This window comes from Mesoplodon densirostris, chromosome 6 (genome assembly GCF_025265405.1).
Source record: "Mesoplodon densirostris isolate mMesDen1 chromosome 6, mMesDen1 primary haplotype, whole genome shotgun sequence".
NCBI classification, from domain to species: domain Eukaryota; kingdom Metazoa; phylum Chordata; class Mammalia; order Artiodactyla; family Ziphiidae; genus Mesoplodon; species Mesoplodon densirostris.
Genome location: NC_082666.1, coordinates 24,567,207 through 24,587,075, shown reverse-complemented (window position 1 = coordinate 24,587,075; position 19,869 = coordinate 24,567,207). Strand labels below are relative to the sequence as shown.

Below are 19,869 nucleotides of genomic sequence, written 5' to 3'. Positions count from 1 at the left end.
ACAGTGTTATAACCTTCCCAGAGAAGTAGTCTACAGCTTTTTGTGTTGTGAAATCCTAGGCCAGTGGGGCCAGGAGGTTGGAACGCGGTAACCGCTGTTCTGTTCTCCAGCCTCGGTTAGGCTTTCAGGGCTGCTTGGTATGTCCCCGCTCCACCCCCAAGGCTTCCTTAGTTTTCCCAAGGCCTAGCAGACCTTTTCTCACTCTTCTAAAGTCTCTGATCTTTCCACCTCTTCTTCTCATTCTCAGCAGTAGGTAGTTGACCTCTACTTTCCAAAGTTTTAAGTTGCTTAAATAAAGTAATGTGAAAAACTTTCTAATCCTTATTTAAACAAATTTTTTATTTCACCAGATGTTGACATTTTGCCACATTTACTTTTTTCTCCCTCATTCACACACACATATTTTGCTGAACCATTTAAGAGTTACTTGTAGACATTGTGATTCTTATTAATACTTAAGCATTTATCTACTATAAATAAGGACATGTTTCTGCTAACCAAAAAATAATCACTCAATAAACAACATTAATATAATGCTTTTACCTAGTATATAATCTATATTATTTATCTTTCCCCAGTTGTTCCAATATCCTTTATAGCTTTTTAGTTGTTGGATCCGGGGGCCAATCAAGGATGATGTATATCCATAGTCTCTTTTAGTTCCTCAGCCTTTTTCTTTCATAACATTGTCCTTTTTGAAGAATCCAGGCTACCTGTTTTGAAGAATGTCCCAACGTTGGTTTATTAGCAGTTTGTTTTCTCACAATTAGATTCTGGTTGGTTACCTCAGGAGACACATGGTATCGCTTAGGTAAGGCAGTGTCTGCCAGATTTCTCCATTGTAAAGGTACCCTTTCCCCTTTGTAATTAATAAGAAATCTATGGGGTAACTGACACTCTGTGAACATCTCATTCCTTAAGTTTCACTCAGTGGTTTTAGCACCCAGGTTAAATCTTGCCTGAGTCAGTTATTATTAGGGTGGATATAAATGGTGACTTTCTTTTTCTGTTATTTCTACAATTACTATTTGGCTTCTTTTGGAAAGAAGAGCTTTTTTTTAGTACTAGTTGGATTCATGGATTCTTATTCTCAAGTAAGTGTTACAGTCTGTCCATTCCTGATTATTCATTTTGATGCCCAAATTTGGCCATTGGAAGCCCCGTCAATCTAGCTACTGTCTTTTAAAAATGTTTTTATTTGGAAATACGTTCAAACTTACATAAAATTGCAGGGATAAGAATGGTACAAGGGACACCCAGATTCTTCACCCAGATTTACCTATTAACACTTTATGCCATTTGCATTCTCTCTACACAACGTTTATTTCTGAACCATTTAAGAGTAGGTTGTGTACATTGCCACCCTTTTTTACCCCTAAATACTACAGTGTATATTTCCTAAGAATAGGAATATTCTCTTACAAAAGTATACTATTGATATTTTTATCTAATCTGTCATCCATATTCTGTTAGTTGACCCAATTATGTCCTGTGTAGTTTTTTATTCTAGTACAGAATCCAGTCTAGGATCAGGTATTGGCTTTAGGTACCAAGTCTTCCTAAACTACTTTATTCTGGAATATTTCCACAGCCGTTATCATTTATGACACTGACATTTTTGAAGAAGTCTTTTCTCTTCCCCTGCCTGCCTTTTTTGTAGTAATATGTTTTTCGTTTGGGGTTTTTCTGATGTTTCCTGGTGGTTAGATTCGGGTTATTCATTTCAGGTTGGATAGAGCATAAATGAAGTGACGTTTCTAGGGCATCACATCTGGAGGCGTGTGATATCCATCTGCCCTCAGTGGTGATGTAATATTTATTTATTTATTTATTTATTTATTTTTATTTTTATTTTTTTTTGCTGTACGCGGGCCTCTCACTGCTGTGGCCTCTCCCGTTGCGGAGCACAGGCTCCGGACACACAGGCCCCGCGGCCATGGCTCGCGGGCCCAGCCGCTCCGCGGCATGTGGGATCCTCCGGGATGGGGGCACGAACCCGTGTCCCCTGCATCGGCAGGCGGACTCTCAACCACTGCGCCACCAGGGAGGCCCAATATTTATTTTTGATAAGCAAAAAAACCCTGTAAGACCACCTGAATGTCCTGCTTCTCCTCAACACTTCACCCTAAATTTAACATTCATCCGTGGATGGTTCTTGCCTGAATCAGTATTTAGTATGATGGTTGCAAAAATTGTTTTCTACCTTCAGCGCTCACTCCACATTTAACCAGTTGGAAACCGGCATTCTATAGCATCATTCCCCCATTTGTTTTTTACTGGTATGGATTCATTAATTCCTGTTCTTCTCAGTGGCTTTTGGTTCATTTCTGTCCTCAATTATTTTGGTGCTCAAATTGTTTCAGATTTGGGCCCCTAGGAGTATCTTCAAGCTACGTCTTGTGTCCTTTTGACATGTCTTCATCATTCTTTGAGCACTTCTTTCTAGCTTAAAACACGTGTATATCCATCTATAATATATAATTAAAACCTTGAGTTTACACTGATATACCGAGTTCTAATCCAAAATTTTAGGGTTTATCCTGGTTTTCTTCCTTATTTGTAATTTCCTTCTTTGACAGTGAGAAACCTGATTTCCATTACCCTTTATAATATATAGTTATTTGATTAGTGGAATGGACCTAATTTCCCTTCACTGTTGCTGCCTCCTCTCTAGGAGACCTTCCTTATCTATCTTGGGCTCCCTCCCCTCCCCATGCCCACTTGCTCCACCTCATGGCTTTAAGACTAGATTGGTCATGTGGGGAAAGAAGGGCAAGAAAATGACAGATATACCAGTTTTGTTTTGTTTTAGTGCCTCCTAGCACAAGTTTTTCCAGGAATGTCTAAAGATATGGCTTTATTGTCATTATAGACCTTGATAGATTAGCTGAAGGATGGGAAGAAAAGCCATAAAGTCAATATAAAACCTTATGTTCTGTTGTGACAATTATGCCTAGTAAGCTGGATTTTTGTTAAGTATTCTTTTAGTGTTAAGAAAATTTTCTTATCTCCCTAAGTTCACATAATGCACAAATTGGGCAGTTAGCTTAGTGACTGGGATGCAGTCAGATTTTGAGAGATTTTCCTCGTGGGGTAGTAAAGGGAAAGTGGCCAGGATACCTCACATCAGAGCAAAGTTGAAAAGTTGGTATTGGAACTTGGACAGGAGACATCTTCCTGTCATTATCTGAAACCATGAGGCATCTGTGCAGTTCTGGTCAGCATATCACTTATTCTTTATTTTAAAAATATCCCAAGGTAGAAAAATAAAAGGATAAAGGGCATTCCAGATATGTTTAGAAAAATTAGGGTTCTTCAGAATATGAGAGGAGATAGGAATAAAGGTTAGAGTTTGGATGAACATGATCTTCTCCCTAGTTTGGAAACTGTCTAGAGGTATATACACTGAAGCTTGAAAATGTCTCAGATAAAGTGCTTTTCATGTTGGAGGTGTATGAAAAGGCATCACAGCTTAGTGGTTAAGAACATGGCCTGAGCTAGACTGTGCCTCTGCCTGATCTTAGACACAACTTATGTAACTTCTCTGAGCCTTAGTTTCTCATCTGTAAAATTGGGTTGATAGTTGTACTTATTGCAAAGTGTTGTGAGGATTAAATGTTTATAAATAAAGTGCTTAGAACAGTGCCTGATACATAGCCCTATTTGCTTGCTTATCCTCATGGTACAAATAAAGGCTGAAAATACAAAGGTTCAAGTATTATTTTGATAGTACTTATCATAGTAAAATGGATTAAAGAAAATGTGTGTGATTACTTGGTGTACTTTGATTTTTAAGGTTGAGATTATAGAAGATAATGGTCATACCCTCCCTTAGGTAGTGCTGCTGTCAAAAGTGCAGGGTTTGATGGATCATTGGTCAGAATAGAAAAATGAAAACAACTCGTGTTGCTTTTTATTCATTAAACTAGAAACTGAGATGTTATTAGCTTGTTAATTTCTGATTAACACAAAACATTTGGTTTCTTCAGGTAACATGCAGTGTGAACTTTAGAATGTCCTAGTCACTTTTCAGAGCATCCAACATAACTTTTCTTTATGAAAATGACATCTTAACGTGATGTAGCAGGAAAAGTTCTAAACATTGGAATAAATGACCTGAGTTCCCATGCTATCTTTGCTCAATTTCCTTACCTGCAAAGTAAAATGAAGTAAAATAACTCCATGGTTCTTTCCAGGTCTTAATAGTCAGTGTTTCTTTTATTTATGTTGTACTTTGCAATGATTACTAGCAATTTATGTCCTAAACTATTGCTCTCATTTTATAAGGTAAAGAATTTAATAGACATAAGGTCAGTTGCACGAGCAGCTTTTCTAACAGCCATGAGCGAGTGGTGGTGTTCTTGGCTTTCTAGTTTTCTTGCAAGCAAAGTCTGACTTGCCTCTTAGAGAAGTAGCTCCTGACTTACAAGGAATTTAAAATGCTCCTTATCCTCAGTCATCCCAGCTGATTGCCCTTTCCTGCTGTGGCATCTTGTTTTCCATAGTCAGCTGCTCGAACAAACCCTGTTCTTTCGCTTGTCTTCTGAATCTGTTCTTTTGCAGTCCCTCTAGTCCATATACCTCAATTCTGAATCTCCTGTTTCACACTAACTCCAACAATCACATGAATAATTTCACAGGCCAAACCAGTGAGTGAGATAAGAAAGTAAGCTTGCCAAATCTGTATCAGCAGTTTTGACTTGTTATAAAATTAAGGTGTAAACCACGTTTGGTTTAAACACACACAGCTGAAATAGCACCACTGAAAAACTGGCTTTTATTTTTCTCTTAGAATTACGGCGAGCAGTAAGAAGCAGTCTATGGAAAAAGGAGACAGTTGCTCATCAACATGAGTATGGACCAGAAGAAAACCTAGAGGATGACATGTACCGGAAGACTTGTACTGTGTGTGGCCATGAACTGACATACGAGAAAATGTGATTTTTAGTTAAGTGATATGTTTTATAGTGTGGAAATTTTTAGATTGGTCTTGTTCAAAATTCATCAAAACGTAAAGTCTTCATAGATGAATGAAACACTTGTATAAATAATGCTTCAATAATTATGTATGTTATGGCTTAAGAAAAAGTTTCAGTTAAGGTCCAGCAGGTCTGGTTGTGGGCAAAATATTGGGTCTGTGACCATTTTTTCTACAATAGGTATGGGAGCTGAGTGATAGGTTCAAAAATGTTAGGTTAGAGCTAAAATTGAGAAATAAGCAACCAAGACAAACCCTAGATTGGGGTAGGAGGAAGAGCTTTTAGTAGTAAAGGCAAAAACTGGCTGAACTGGATTCTTATCCCAAGAAACAGCAGGGATGGTGGTAGACCACTGCACCCCAGAGGCTGGGCCAGGTCTTCTAGACTACTGTCTGCAAGTCAAGGGAGCAGGGAGCTATTGCTGGGACAAGTTTTCTGTACCCTTAGGGTTTACTACTATAGATCTTAATATTAGTTTCCAGATAGCCCTTTTCAAGTCTGGATTAAAATGGAAAAACTATATTGATCAAAGGTAGTGATAAGTTTATCATAACTTGTTAACATTTACTGAGCATTTACCATGTGCCATGCAGACACTATGCTAAGTGCCTTACAGGTATTCTCATTTAATCCTGGGAGGGAAGACAGCTTGCTTCTGTGCTTGTTTTAACACTTCTAAAGGAGTGGTAACCTACAACCTGACATCACCCCAGACACCTGGATCAAGTTTAGGTAGTCAAATATTCCTCTATCTTGTCAAAAGGATTACAAGGTAGTTATATCTAGTAAGAGCATTTGATCCCAAGTGCTTGATTACAGGGTCTATGCATTCTTTTTTGATAAAAACAAATTCAAGTTATGATAAACTAGATAAATTTTCAAGTTCTTTGACAGGACTTCTTATCCTACTGCTACAAATAAATAGGAAGTTTTTGTACATTTTCATCTCTAGATCAGCTCTTGGAGATTATGCTTGAGGGAAGGGCAAAAGTCAAAACAAGTCAAAGACTTGAGACTATAATTACTAATTGTTCCCTATATAAGTATTCAATACAGAAATGTTTTATTTATCGTGTTGATTTTTTTAATGTGTTATGCTGAATATTACAGCTCAGTAAAAAGCGATTCCAAATGGGCAGCAAGAACTTCTTGGGAAAAAAAAAAACACCTTCCCAGCAAGTAACTAGGGGTTCAGGCTGCTGACAACAGCATTACTACTGGGAGACAAGGAACCCTAAAACCACCACATGGACGTAGTTTCAGATTCCATTTACTACCTGTGGACCTTGGGTAAGTTACTCCGTGGGCCTGTTTTTATCTGTCAGATGGGTATAATAATGTAAGGACTCTCATGACGATTAAATACAGTGAATCTATAGCATCTGGCACGTAACAGCCAGTTGTTAATGAGCACATCATATCATCAAGACCAGTGTAGTTAATAGACTTGTCCAGTTGAGGTGGGCTTCTAGTCACTCTTCACCTTCATCAATTTAGGACAGTCCTGGTATCCAGCTGTCGCTGACAGCCAGATCTGCTTTACTCAGGTTGCCAAGTTCTGTCCTCATCTTTCATTTTCAGGTATAATTGTAGATTAGTAAGTTACACAAATCACTGCTAAATACTTTCCAGGAAAAGCAAACTTATCTTCATATGAACTGCTTTCTGAATAATTCCTGGGAGATTGAGAGTTAAGGAAAAGTACATGTTCACTTTGACAAAAGCATGTTAAATGGCATCAGCACAGTTTAATAGAATATTGATTTACTGCAAGGTATGATGTACAGTGACATGCCATTCTTTTGTCTGTGTGAGCTTCATTAGTGGGGAGAGCAACTGTTGAATGTTTGCTCTTGTACCTTTATTTCTTCAAAATTCAGTCTCTGATTCAGTTTTTTCATATACCTAGCTGCCAGACTGGGTCAGAGCAGGGTTACATCAGTGAGCAACTGTTAGAAGCAACCATTACACATGAAGAGAGGGTCCAAGAGAAAAGAGGTGAAAACCTAGAAATTCCTCTAGGATCTGGATCAAGTAAGTATAACTAGCCAAACTTTGCAATACATTATGAAAGGATTACAAAGCAGTTTAGGATCAAAGTTAACCAAAGCCTTAAATGGTTATCCTTTAGCTTCTTGAGGACAGGAGCTTTTTCTAATTACATAATTTGTGGGAAGGAGGAACAGTGTAAACAAAAGACCATTTAGCAAAGAACCTGGGTTTTAGTTCCTTTTCTGCCAGTAACATGCCATGCAACCTTAATCTTGTGATTATTTGTAAAATGGTACGGTATTTTAAAATCCTAGGAATTTCCATCTATTGAGTAGACTATATTCTGTAGCCACTAAATGTATGGTAAACCAAAGAGACTGCATTTATTAATATGGAAAATACCTAATGCATCATAAACTTATGATGTACTAAAAGTTAAAAAAAAAGATAGTACAAATGCACAAAGATACTTTCAGTTGTGAGATTATTGGTAAATTTTTCTGAAGGTTTAATGAAAAAAGTCTAAAAATGTTAGGATTTGGAATGTCAAATAATCCCTTGTGTGTTATTTAACAGTGTACTTTTATCATCTTAATTAAGCCTCAACACCATACAGGAAACAGGCTCCAGAATTAGTAGTTACTTGGCCCACCCAGACTCCATAGAAATAAAATCCAAACCTACATCTAATGCCAAGTATAGTTTTAGCCAATCTAGCTACTTCTAAATCCCACTTTAGCATGTAATTCACTGTATGACCTGACAGATGTCTCAGATTTGAGGAAATGATCAAATATTCTAAGATGATGATAGTTCTAAAACTTATCTGCACATTGGAATTACCCGGGAGCTTTAAGAACTACCAATGATGTCTCTGTTCCACCCCCAGAGAATGTGGTTTAATTAAAAAAAAAAACCTTAGAGAGCCCCAGGTGATTTATGTTCAGATGAATTTGGGAACGTCTACTCTAGTAACACCTTTTAATAACAGTAGTGTCTTAAAATACTACAGTAATGAAAAATACTTTGAAGAGAAAATTTCAGATAGAGGTAAGAAACCTCACTTAGTAAGAAACCACTAATTTTAAAGTGGACTGAGATGATAAATCATGAAATACTAAAGTTTAAAAAAGATATTTTCAGTTTTATTTCATCCATGTTTGTTAGATGACCCATGTTACCCATGAGCTGTGAAAAGCTATGCTACTTGATAATAAATCCATCATCAGTTCTATATACTACTTTGTAAGCTTGACCTCTAGTGTTTCACATACCTCAAATCAGTTATCTTTTGTGCCTTAAGGAGAAAAATATCAGAGAAAAGTTGTATCTGTCACATATATAATACATCCACTGTCACATTATTGTCATTAGGGAATATCTGCTTTTTAGCAGGCAGTTAAAGGTAATCAATACCATATTCTTCACTGTCCTGTCCTCCCCCTCTGCTTCAAGAAAGGATGCTACAAGAAAGCAAGCATTCAAACCATCAAAAATAAGACATTATTTTGAGATCTTAAAAAAATCTTGACAGGAAGGGGAAAAAAAAATGACCCTTAGGCCTGCAGGGCACAGAACTGCTGGAACACAGCCAGGATATGAGGGTCTAATTCAGCAGTGAAGAGCAGGTTCTCCAGGGTCACCATGTACTGCTGGATTATTTGGTGATGCTGTGGACACAGAAAAGGGGATAAGTGTTTAGGTCAGGAGAGAGAGCACATAAGCAGTCTTGCAGAACATTTTCCTCAACGGCCCACCCACACTGGAATGATGGGAAAGAACAGGAAAAAAAAAAAAAAAAGTGGTTTTGCCGGTAGGAATAATAGGCCCCTGAAAAGCCTCAACCTTAAGAAAATGTAGGCGTAAACAAACAACAAAACAAAACGATGTTCAATAATTTAAAAAATCCAGTTCTGGCCTGCTTCTATGTAAATAAATGCAATTCATGCTTCAAGGCAGCAGCACCTGCTACTCTTCTAGATGAGGTTCAGATGTGTCTCCCCTAATCAGGACAAAATACAGTATGACTTTTTAAAAGCTGTCAGGACAGGGACTGATCTAGGAAGATTTAAAAAAAGGGGGGGGGGGTTGGGGGGGAGGTGGATACATTACAAATAAGAATAGCACTGTTACTAAGTAACCATGATTTAACCATGGTCCTTGAAACATAAGGAAAAATTTGGAATCATTTCCTTTTTTTGGTTAGGGCTTTAATGTATCTCTTTGCAAAAGAAAAAAATATTAGAGAATTAGCCGGTGATATTAGCCAGTGATCTGTGAAGTATTCCACAAAATAGGAAAACCTCATTTTTTTAACCTTTTAAAAATAAAGAGGTCATCTATCTGTCTTACTGAAAATCAGTGACTTGTTGAACCTAACTGGAAAAAAAAGTCAGAAAATGAAATAGTTTCTTCTATGTGTACAAATATAAACTTTAATATACTGAGATTCCTATAGGACTAACTAGGGGCTGTTAAAGCTTTTAAATTTGACAGTAACTAAAACTAGAATAAATTTTTGCTTGCAGACTTAAAGAACCCCCCCCCCTTTTATGCCTTCTGCTTTAATCATTTTTCTAGAACAAACAAATGAGGATTTGGGGTGTTAGTGTCTGAAGATACAAAGGATTAGTTTCACTCTCTTACAGATCTTTAACTTAAATCTAGCAGAGAGTAGGTGTTGCATTTAAGGACCTCAGAGAACTTAAATAGTGCCTCCAGAAACAAGGTTATCATCTGCACATTGGATTTACAGAGATTCTTAAAATCTAATTACTCTTCCCTTAGCATTTTTTTCTCTATATGTTGTATTACAGCTAGGCTCTCCAAAGAGAATGGTAATTAGGAGTCTGAATGATAGAGCCAGTTTAAGCCTAAATATTGTGATGAGCAGCAGTAGGAACAAATGGACACTAAGGGGCTTACAGGTACTACATAACCTCCTGACAGATTTGATGACTTTTTGAAGTGGAAAATCCCTGTGGCTGAGAATGATGTTTATTATATAATCAGTTTTCCACAAACCTGTAGGAAGATCTGCTGGAGCCTCTCTATACAGTTCTTATACCACGGTGTTAATACACTGGTCCCGTCAGTTTCACATCGTACCAAGTGCTCGGTCAAGATCATGATAAAACGCTGGAAAAGGGGTACAAAGTTCCAGAGGTGTCAGAAAAAATTCTTATACTTTGGAAACAATCACATTTTTGACCAAGAGACCTCAAAGGTATTGCTTGTTTCACCCTGTCTTTGTGGTGTGTATCCATAACTTTCATAATTCAATAAATAACTGTCAGTGTAGAAAAGCAGTGATAATGAGTTAGTACATTGTTTTTGGGAATACCCGAAGACCTTTAATGTCTAGATTACTTATGCTAGTAATTTTTCTTAGAACCTGTTCTAAGTACATAATCAGAAATGTTAACAGGAATGTATACACAAAAATCTTCAGGAAGGAAAACAATCATCTATCAATAAATAGATCAACAATTGGGAATAATTAAATATGAAAGAGGTATTTAACAATAGTATCCATTTTTTTAAAGCAAGGAGAAATGCTCATGCAAGAATGCTCATTAAGTAAATAACAATTACTTCCAGTTAGTGAACTTTTATTTTTCCCTTGTAAATTTTTATATATTTAAGATCTTATAAATGAATATGTATTACTTCTGTGATAAAAACATTTTTTAAAATTAAAGAAATGTACTGTTTCTTTGAACACGTCAGTGTCCCAAGCCAAGATACCTGAAATATGACAAGGAAGAGATTCTTTTGTTCACTCTGAGCAGATTCCACTTTCTCCTGCAGTCTTTCTATTTGTTCCTCAAGAGCCCCATCTTTCCTGTCACTGCTTCTGTCGTCATCATCACTTCGCTACCGAATGCAAAGGAACAAAGGGAAAACACCATTTAGGATTGCAGTGTATTAAATCCCATCAAGTAAATCTAAGGATTTTTATTATGTCTGGTCAAATGCTATTTGAAGACTTGTATTCTATAGTAAAAGTACTCCCGTGTCCCAAACATACAGGCAAAACGTCCCAAGTCCTATGATGAGTACCTCTTATCTAGGCCAGGGAAATTCAGTGGCACTTGGGTAATCGTGGTAGATTTGCTATAAAGCAGAAGTAAGTTATGCCTTTTATAAGACAGCCCACTCAAGGAGGAAATATGTGTCACATTTTTCCTCCATTCAAAATGAAAACAGCTTTGAGTGCCATGGAAAATGTACAGCTGATTCTTGTTATTCACCATAATCTGTTTTATGAAATTGCTGGGAACCCTGAGTTTGTGAACACTGAACTGCTGCTCCTAGGGGAAATACAGGGTTAGGGTCTTGGGAGCCTCTCATCACAACACACCGTAGATCTGCGCTGCCCTCACAATAGCCACCAGCCACGCATGACACCTGAGCACTTGAAATGTGGTTAGTGTGACTGAAGAACTGACTTTTAAATTGTACTCAAATTTAATTAGTTTGTAACTAGTTACATGTGGCTGTTGGTCACCATATTGGACACCACATATCTAGAGAACAGAGTGGTGTGAAGTCAAGTCTCTGGAGTTTGTACATGTATAAAATGGGGATGATACCATTTGCCTTATCACAGTATTTGAGATCTGTGAGTGTGTTTACATACGTGCTCAGGTATACATGAGTGTCTAGATGGAGACGAGCACTCGAACATGCTCTGGTTCATCTAAATCATTGAACTTGCTTTTACCCTCCACTATGATCAATGTGCAGAACTGGAAAATTCTGTAATGAACAACACCAGCACTGTCTGCAGGATACAGCCAGCTCACTGTTTCTGCCCAACACCAGCACTGTCTGCAGGATACAGCCAGCTCACTGTTTCTGCCCAAAATAGCTAAAATACTTAACTTCTTATTAATATGAGAAGTATCTTATAGGCCTGGGAATGACCCCCCCACTACCCCAACCTTACCGGGGGAGTGGTGAACACGGACAATCTTCTCCCTCTTCCCCTCTTGCATCAGAAACTCTTACAGAAACACAAGTGTCCTCCTTCCTTCTCCTTCCTTTTTGGGAAGGCAAACATGAAACTGATCCAGAGATGGTGAACTATGGAGAAGTGAGGTTTGTGGCTTCCTAAACAGGTTCACCGTGCAGAACGAGAGAACAGCAGACCCCAGGTCCGTCCCTTCCTCCACTTCTACAAACAGCTCTGCATGATTTGGTCTCGAAAAAATAAGTTCCCATCAAGGTAATGAATATTCGCAAAAGTTTCTGGTATATTTTCTTTGACCATTTACAATCAACACAAGACTTACCCGTTTATGTTGCCTTGCGAGTTTTTCTTTAGCCTCTTCTAGCTCCTTCTGGATCTTAAGAACGTGTTTGTTCATCTTACGAATTGTGGAGTGCAAGATTTCCCAAACAAACAATCTTAAAGTAATAAGGCATTTGATTACTATATGTTAAACTATACTCATAGAAAATAAGACCTCTCAACTTTTATAACCTACTCATTCTTGAGATCTTATATAGCCTTCTGTTCTTTAGGCAGACAGAGTAAGGCATATCTCTCCAGCAACAATTATGATTTTTCTTGTCAACTGTACAAAACATCTAGCCCCACCCATTACTCAGGTGAGCTTCCTGAAGGCAATATTGGGTCCTTGTCATTTTTCTTCTTTCCATCCCCTACTAGACACATAGAAGGTATGTGTACATATTCGATGAAATGGCAAACCAGAAAAAACAGGTTAGGAACAAAAATACATTTTCTTCTAAACGTAAACACTAAGTATTGCAACTTGAAATGGAAACAATCTGAGGCTCATCTGCATGGTTTATACTGTTGATATTTAACTAGCGCAAACTCAGCCAATTCTCTTGAAACATTTAAGAATCTCATTAGTTGATAATAGCTATCAACTGCTAGGCTTTTAAGAATGAGATATTTGACATAAATATGTCAACTACTTTCTCAAACTGCTCAAATACCAGGATCACCTGAAAGTGCTTTAAATGTTTGTCGCATAAATATGCATGTGCTTTTTAAGTAGCTTCTTAACTGCTTGTATGTCTATACATTTGGTCTCCTAACCCCGGGATATACAGCACAGAAGAGTACTTCTTTCTGCAGATTTTGATCTGGACGATGACAGTTTAAGTGGAAGATAATAAACCAATCATTTCATAAAACTCAAGGTCTAGAATGTTAGCAGATAGGATAAAAGAGCACAGTATTTTAACTCTGGAAGGGGTGGTCAGGGAAGGCTTTGCAGAGTTAGAGTTGCAGATGTAAATCATTCAGGATAATGGCTGACACCTACTTGAGTTGTCAGTTTTCTGAGATATTGCAAATCTGAGAATGGTCTGATGTTGCCTTCATTTGTGAGTACCTACTTGGCTGGTATGATACCCTTAGACCACATTCCTTCACCCTAAGGATTCAGTTTATCTCAGACTAGTGTCCTCTGTCAATAACATACAATGAAGAGGATAAAGGTTGTAACGGATATTTGTCTTTGCAAGTGTAATTTTCCTTTGTTTCCTGTTTTGTGTCAACTCTTGCTGTCCCAGTCCTGATCAGTTATAAAGCCTATGGACTCAACTTCATGTATAAGAACCAAGCTTAATGAAAAGTCTCTTTATGAGGAATGAGTCTAGAATGAATCTTCTGTGTATTACATCTAGGACTTTTATGACTGAGGTGAGACCTCCCTCCCCAAGAGGCATTCAGATGCCCACCAGGCTTTCCTCAGTCCCTCCATGACGTGTAATCTATGATGGACTGTGATTTCTACCAGTTCCTGGGGTGCATTTCAGGTCCCCAGTGGAGCTGGAACTCCTGCCCATGTCCCGTTGTCTAGTTGAGACCCTGACATACAGCCTGATCTTCCCTCCCAACAGTCTGGATCCTTTATAAGCATTTCTACTTAATTGATTGAGTCCTAATCAACTTACGTGTATCCCTAAGAGACACTGTAACCGGACTGGCTGTGTGGATTTCCACTGTGCAAGAATCTTTGCCAAGTCCAATCCTACCAGATTGGACCTCATGTATAAGGGACCACATGTAAACTAATTCTTAGAGAACAGGAACTTTGTAAAATAATCCGTATTACCTAGTAAAGTCACGAGATAGTTCTGAAGAAAAGATCCAATTTGCTACTGCAGCACAGTCAACAATCTGTGTACGAATCATCTTATCTACTAGTACAGCAATCATCTACAATCAGAGAAAATAAATTATTAGGGTAAATGACACTTATATATAGGCCACAATAATCCCACTGCTACAAAACTGAAGTTCATTTTCAGTGGCTATGGAACTGAACAATTTAACCATCAGGTCTTAAGATTTATTTTGCCTTCTGCTTGGCTCTGGTACTTATTGTAAGAATACAAGAACACAAAGATTGAGCAAAAAGAAAAACTGAATATTAACACTTAAAAATGTTTCTTTAAATTTTAGATGATATATACAAAATATATAATTTCCATCGAATCTTAAAATTTAGAAATACAAGATAGTTTTATCACAAAAGTCTTAATATAACTCTGAAATTTATTTTAATGCCTCTTTATAACACATGGTATGATAATAGTGTATCAAGATTTGACAAATCTGGAGCTTGTTTTTTAGAAACTGGCTAGACTAGATAACTATTTCCTACCCAACTGGAGAACCTTCCAAGAAATAAGCATTCTTTCTTATTAAGTACTTAAAATGTGCTGAGATATTATAATACCAAACCAAATCATAACAATTGCTCTTTAAAGAATGACTCAAACATCATTACTTTTTCAGAGCACTAAAATTACAGATTTAAAAACTGTTCTATAGGCAAGTCAAATTTCATGTTCTGCAAACTAAAACGATGGTATTAACTGCCTTATTTTTATACCTGTACAATCAGCACCTCAATATGTCTTAGTTTTTACCTGTGGATGGTTCCGCCAGACCTCAAACATGACTCTTAGAACATGTAATTTTCCTTCATCACTTTCAGCTAGGGTTTTGAAGACTTCATGAAACCTTTTGACAGTGGGGGAAAAATACCACATACAAACTTAAGCATTTTAATATTTTCAAAGCCTTTACAGTGTTACTCAGTTTACAGCGCAATATATAAATGCAAAATAACCAAACGTTAACCATTAAGGATATAAAAGGTATGATTAGGATTTCACAGTTTGTATGGAATTTGTCATAAAATCTTAGGAAAATTACAATATACTATCATTAGCCTAGGACTATAGTTTACTGTGTATCTAAGAATAGATGAGGGCTAAGGAACTGTCTCCAAACACAGGTGCAGTATTCTGACTGTGCCTTCTGTGAGAACCCTGCAAGTCATATAGAGACTTGGAAGTTGAGATGGGGTGAGGAGTCTAGTTTCTCTGCTCAACTGAAGGAATATCTATATGTTCTTTCTTCATTTGGAACTGTAGGACGAGTTAGAAAGTTCTGTCTTTAGATGCCAACCTTTTGGGTGGCTCCTAAAAATGTAGCTGGCTCTCAGTTCTGCTCACCTTTTTTTAGGAAGATGCTTAGGCAAGGTGGGAACTTTTTTTTTTTTTTTTTTTTTTTTTGCAGTACGCGGGCCTCTCACTGTTGTGGCCTCTCCCGTTGCGGAGCGCAGGCCCAGCGGCCATGGCTCACGGACCCAGCCGCTCCACAGCATGTGGGATCTTCCCAGACCGGGGCACGAACCCGTGTCCCCTGCATTGGCAGGCGGACTCTCAACCACTGCACCACCAGGGAAGCCCGGGAACTTTTTTTTTTTAAAGAAATAAATATATTTATTTATTTATTGATGTATGGATGGATGGCTGTGTTGCTGTGTGTGTGCTTTCTCTAGTTGTGGCGAGTGGGCTTCTCATTGTGGTGGCTTCTCTTGTTGTGGAACACGGGCTCTAGGCATGTGGGCTTAGTAGCTGTAGCTTGCAGGCCCTAGAGTGCAGGCTCAGTAGTAGTGGCACATGGGCTTAGCTGCTCTGCGGCATGTGGGATCTTTCCGGACCAGGGATCGAACCTGCATCTCCTGCATTGGCAGGTGGATTCTTAACCACTATGCCACCAGGGATGTCCCAAGGTGGAAACTTCTTGACTGTGTATATGACTGTCCTATGGACTCAGGTTTTTCACTTGTTTCTCTAAGGTTTATATGAAAAAATGTACATTCTTTTGAATATATATACACGCAAACTGTGCTAACAGACTGACAGGAGCCATAGGATGGGGATTTTAGCCAGCACAAACCAAAACCCATTGTATCAAATTATATGATAATACTGTTAAGATCTTCAGTCAATAATTTTAGGTAAAAATTAGTACGCCATTGGTATTCACCAAACAAAGTTCTAAACCCTCAAGACAGCATGTGTGTTCTTGCTGTACTTACTTTGCAAGAGCACTGAAGGAGTGGCTGAATGACTTGGCTGCTAAGTGTAGCAGAGTCTGTACAAAGACCTCTATTTTCAATGGGTTAAAGCTGAATCCTTCATCTGAAAAATAGCCCACAGTAAGAGAGTTAGGAAAAAGTTTAAGTATAGCAATTTTTTGGACCCTCGCCTGAATTGCTAAACAGATGGCACACTCACATCCAAATACCAGGTGAGACATTCAAGCAATGTCTTTGAGTACTAATAGATGATAAAAGACTACCACTGATTTCAAATACTCAAAATATAAAACTATATAATCTTAATTCTTAAGTTTTTGGGGATTGTTTCCCTGATTCTTCTATATGATCCATTTCTTTTTACAAATACCACATAGATTTCCTTGTTCTTATCTCTCTACATGGTGGCAAGATAATAATAATATATATAATAAATAATATATAATAAATATAGTAAAAGAAAAAAATACAGTAAGCCCTTAACAGTTAGGTCTGTGTCCTAAGATGTCTGAGAATGCCTAAATTTAACACTGTCATTTTGAATTATACTTTCTAAATACATTTTCTCGAACATCATAATACAAGTTTCTTAAAAAATCTAAACAAACAAAATCCCAATAATAACCCAAACACCAATAATGTTTTGACTGCGTCATTTTTCTGTGCACGTCATTATGTAACACATCTAACAACAAAATCCGCCCCCCCACAAATGGTTAACCTAGTTTTCCCAGTGGACTTTTCATCTCTTTTACTCATTTTTTTGTTTTAGTTATTGTAATTTTCAAGATGTTTTAATATGAGATAAAGCAAGTCCATCTCATCCTTTTTGTCTTAGCTATTGATGATAAACTTATAGTTTAATTTGGAGAGAACATCCAACTTTATAATATACCAAGTCTTTCTGGGCAGGAAACTCTCTAAAGTGAAAACAGGGAATGTTTAAGGGAGAAGATAGCTGGGTTCTGGGAACAATGGGCAGGCCAAACAAATATACTGCTTTATGAGTATCCCATGAGATTTAAGAAAATTATGTTTATACTTTTAACATGGTCCATACAGAGTTCCATTCAAGAAATATTTAATTCCCTTACCATCATCGTCATCCTGGTTAGGATTTGGTACATCTTTCAGAATGCTGAAGATTTCATCATTGGTTGCTTTACTTTTAAAGGCAACAGCTAAACAGAGGGCAACCGAATGTCCAGGAAGAGAGTCTAAGCACAGAATGGGGAGGAGAGTAGATCAGGTTTTAAGACTATTGTTGCAATCAGTTAAATAACTGAGAAACTTAAAAAAAATTCTTTTAAAATACAGTACTCTTTATCCTAAGATCAATATTTATTCTGTATAAAGATAACCACATGTGAAAGTTTCATTTAATAGGGCAATGGTTTTTTCACCTAAAATAAAGCATAAGAGGTAATTCTTGCCTCGATACTTCCTTAAGAACACGGAGCTAACTGAAATTCAGAGTATGAGGGGTACTGATCTTCCTCAGGGATGAGGGTGAGGGGACACAGCTGCAGCTGTCCTTTGACAGTCCTCAAATCCCTAGGCCTCCATAAGCTGAAAAGCTGAGAATCAATGTATTCTCTTTCATTTTGGTCAATGTACCCTTCCTCCTCCCTTTCCCTAAGACAGTGGAAACTAAATTTGGGTTTGAACAACGTGAAGGCTGCCAACTTAAGACAGATTTTTTGCTTTTCTCTTTTGCTGAGTCCACACACTTGAATCTATGTAAGCCAGATGCTTATGTGCTTTGACTCCACATGTTTACTGGTGGTTAATATCTGTTGAGTCCTTACTGTATTATATTGTACTAGTATATACTGATATACTGTATGGCATCACCAGAACAACTACTTTTAATGTAAGGTAGACAAAGAGGTAACAAAAAATCAATTCTGATGTAGAATATGAGTTACTAAGCACTAAGCACTTGGAATGAATAAAGTCAATTACAACAGGTCACATGTGCTGTGTGCTTTTCTTGAAAGTGGGAGAGAAAGATAAGTGAAGAAAAAAAGAATCCTCTGCCACTGTGATGTCTACATTCTAGGTGGAAAACCAAGATATTCACATAAGAAGTAGCCAGAGACAACAAAAAACTGGCTTGCCAAAGGTTAACAAAATATTTAAAAGACTGGAGCTTGGGCCCCTGGAAAGAGAACAGGAATCAGAGAACAGAAAGGGCTTAACAGAAAGGGCTTTCTAGAATGGGATAATGGCACAAAGGCAAACGCAAGAAAGAAGCATAGAAAAAATAAAAAAGGAAGTGGGCCTGGCTGGAGTGGAGGTTCATTTGAGAAGAACTGACAAATCATAAAGTAGGAATGACAGAAGGGCCTTACGTGTTAGGCTGAGTTATTTCTATGGAAAAAAAAAGCTCAGTGTTCAACAAAAGTCTGAACTCTCTGACTGTATCTCTGAGCCAGTAGAAAGCAGAAATCAAAACTTGGCACTTACAAGTACCACATCAAGCTTTGCTTTTTCAGGAAAAGACAGTGGTCAAGAGCGGGGCTGCTCAGTATCTGACTCTGGGCTTTACCACTCAGAAGCAATCTCACTCTGGCTTTACCTCTTTGAAGCCATTTCCTCATTGTAAAATTCGTGTAATAAACATACCCATTTCTCAGACTTGTTTTAAGGAATACGTGACATAGTAACATAGGAAATGTACTTCGCACTAGAACCAACTGAGTTTATTTCAAGGAAAACAGGTGTAGTCTGAGGTGCAGGTGGAGAACCAGGGGTACAATATGAGAAGGCAAGGGAGAGGAGTGAGTTTCAAGATGCAAAGAACTGCTACACAACACGAAGTGGAAGGCTCATGGAGGAGCTGTGTTCAGTGCCATGTGAAAAGACTAACTTGGAAACTCCACACCTAACTCTCTACCAGTGCTCACCAATGTACAACCTTACCTTCATTAAGTGTAAAACACAAATGGCATATCAAATTATATAGGCCCCCCCGATTTATAGTGCAACCTCAGAAATGATGTGACCAAAAAGTAAGAAAAGCAAGTTTAAGAATTTACTTCTAGGGCCTCCCTGGTGGCGCAAGTGGTTAAGAGTCCGCCTGCCGATGCAGGGGATACGGGTTCGTGCCCCGGTCTGGGAGGATCCCATATGCCGCGGAGCGGCTGGGCCCGTGAGCCATGGCCGCTGGGCCTGCGCGTCCGGAGCCTGTGCTCCGCAACGGGAGAGGCCACAACAGTGAGAGGCCCACATACCGCAAAAAGAAAAAAAAAAAAAAAAAAAAAAAAAAAAAAAAAAAAGAATTTACTTCTAGAGGCATACTGCTGGTCAAAATATAGTCTATGTGCACCTGTGTTCCTACACCTGCACTGTTACCAGATGTTAATCAGTTCAAGTAATCTGCATTGCCATAACAAACATTTTCATTTTATTAAGTTCTGGCCATAAATTCATCTTGCTATACTTAGCAACATTTAAAATAATGTCATAGATATAAACAATATTAAAAGAAAAAAGTAAGCCAGTAATAACTA

The 19,869-nt window shown here is 37.9% G+C and overlaps 2 protein-coding genes across 3 annotated transcripts in view; one reads left to right on the top strand and one right to left on the bottom strand.

Annotated features, from left to right (window-relative positions):
• XPA (XPA, DNA damage recognition and repair factor) overlaps positions 1 to 10,590 on the top strand; it is a 47,213-nt gene extending 36,623 nt beyond the window's left edge. The window contains exon 6 of the mRNA XM_060100979.1: positions 4,793 to 10,590. Coding sequence (XP_059956962.1) covers positions 4,793 to 4,941 — 149 coding nt within the window. The 3' untranslated portion in view covers positions 4,942 to 10,590. The remainder of the gene's footprint in view (positions 1 to 4,792) is intronic.
• NCBP1 (nuclear cap binding protein subunit 1) overlaps positions 6,082 to 19,869 on the bottom strand; it is a 136,007-nt gene continuing 122,219 nt past the window's right edge. For both annotated transcript variants that reach the window (XM_060100975.1, XM_060100974.1), the window contains 8 exons: positions 17,449 to 17,571; positions 16,355 to 16,457; positions 14,892 to 14,985; positions 14,072 to 14,175; positions 12,269 to 12,383; positions 10,719 to 10,847; positions 9,996 to 10,109; positions 6,082 to 8,641 (listed from right to left, as the gene is read on the bottom strand). In XM_060100975.1, coding sequence (XP_059956958.1) covers positions 8,528 to 8,641; positions 9,996 to 10,109; positions 10,719 to 10,847; positions 12,269 to 12,383; positions 14,072 to 14,175; positions 14,892 to 14,985; positions 16,355 to 16,457; positions 17,449 to 17,571 — 896 coding nt within the window. In that variant the 3' untranslated portion in view covers positions 6,082 to 8,527. The remainder of the gene's footprint in view (positions 8,642 to 9,995; positions 10,110 to 10,718; positions 10,848 to 12,268; positions 12,384 to 14,071; positions 14,176 to 14,891; positions 14,986 to 16,354; positions 16,458 to 17,448; positions 17,572 to 19,869) is intronic.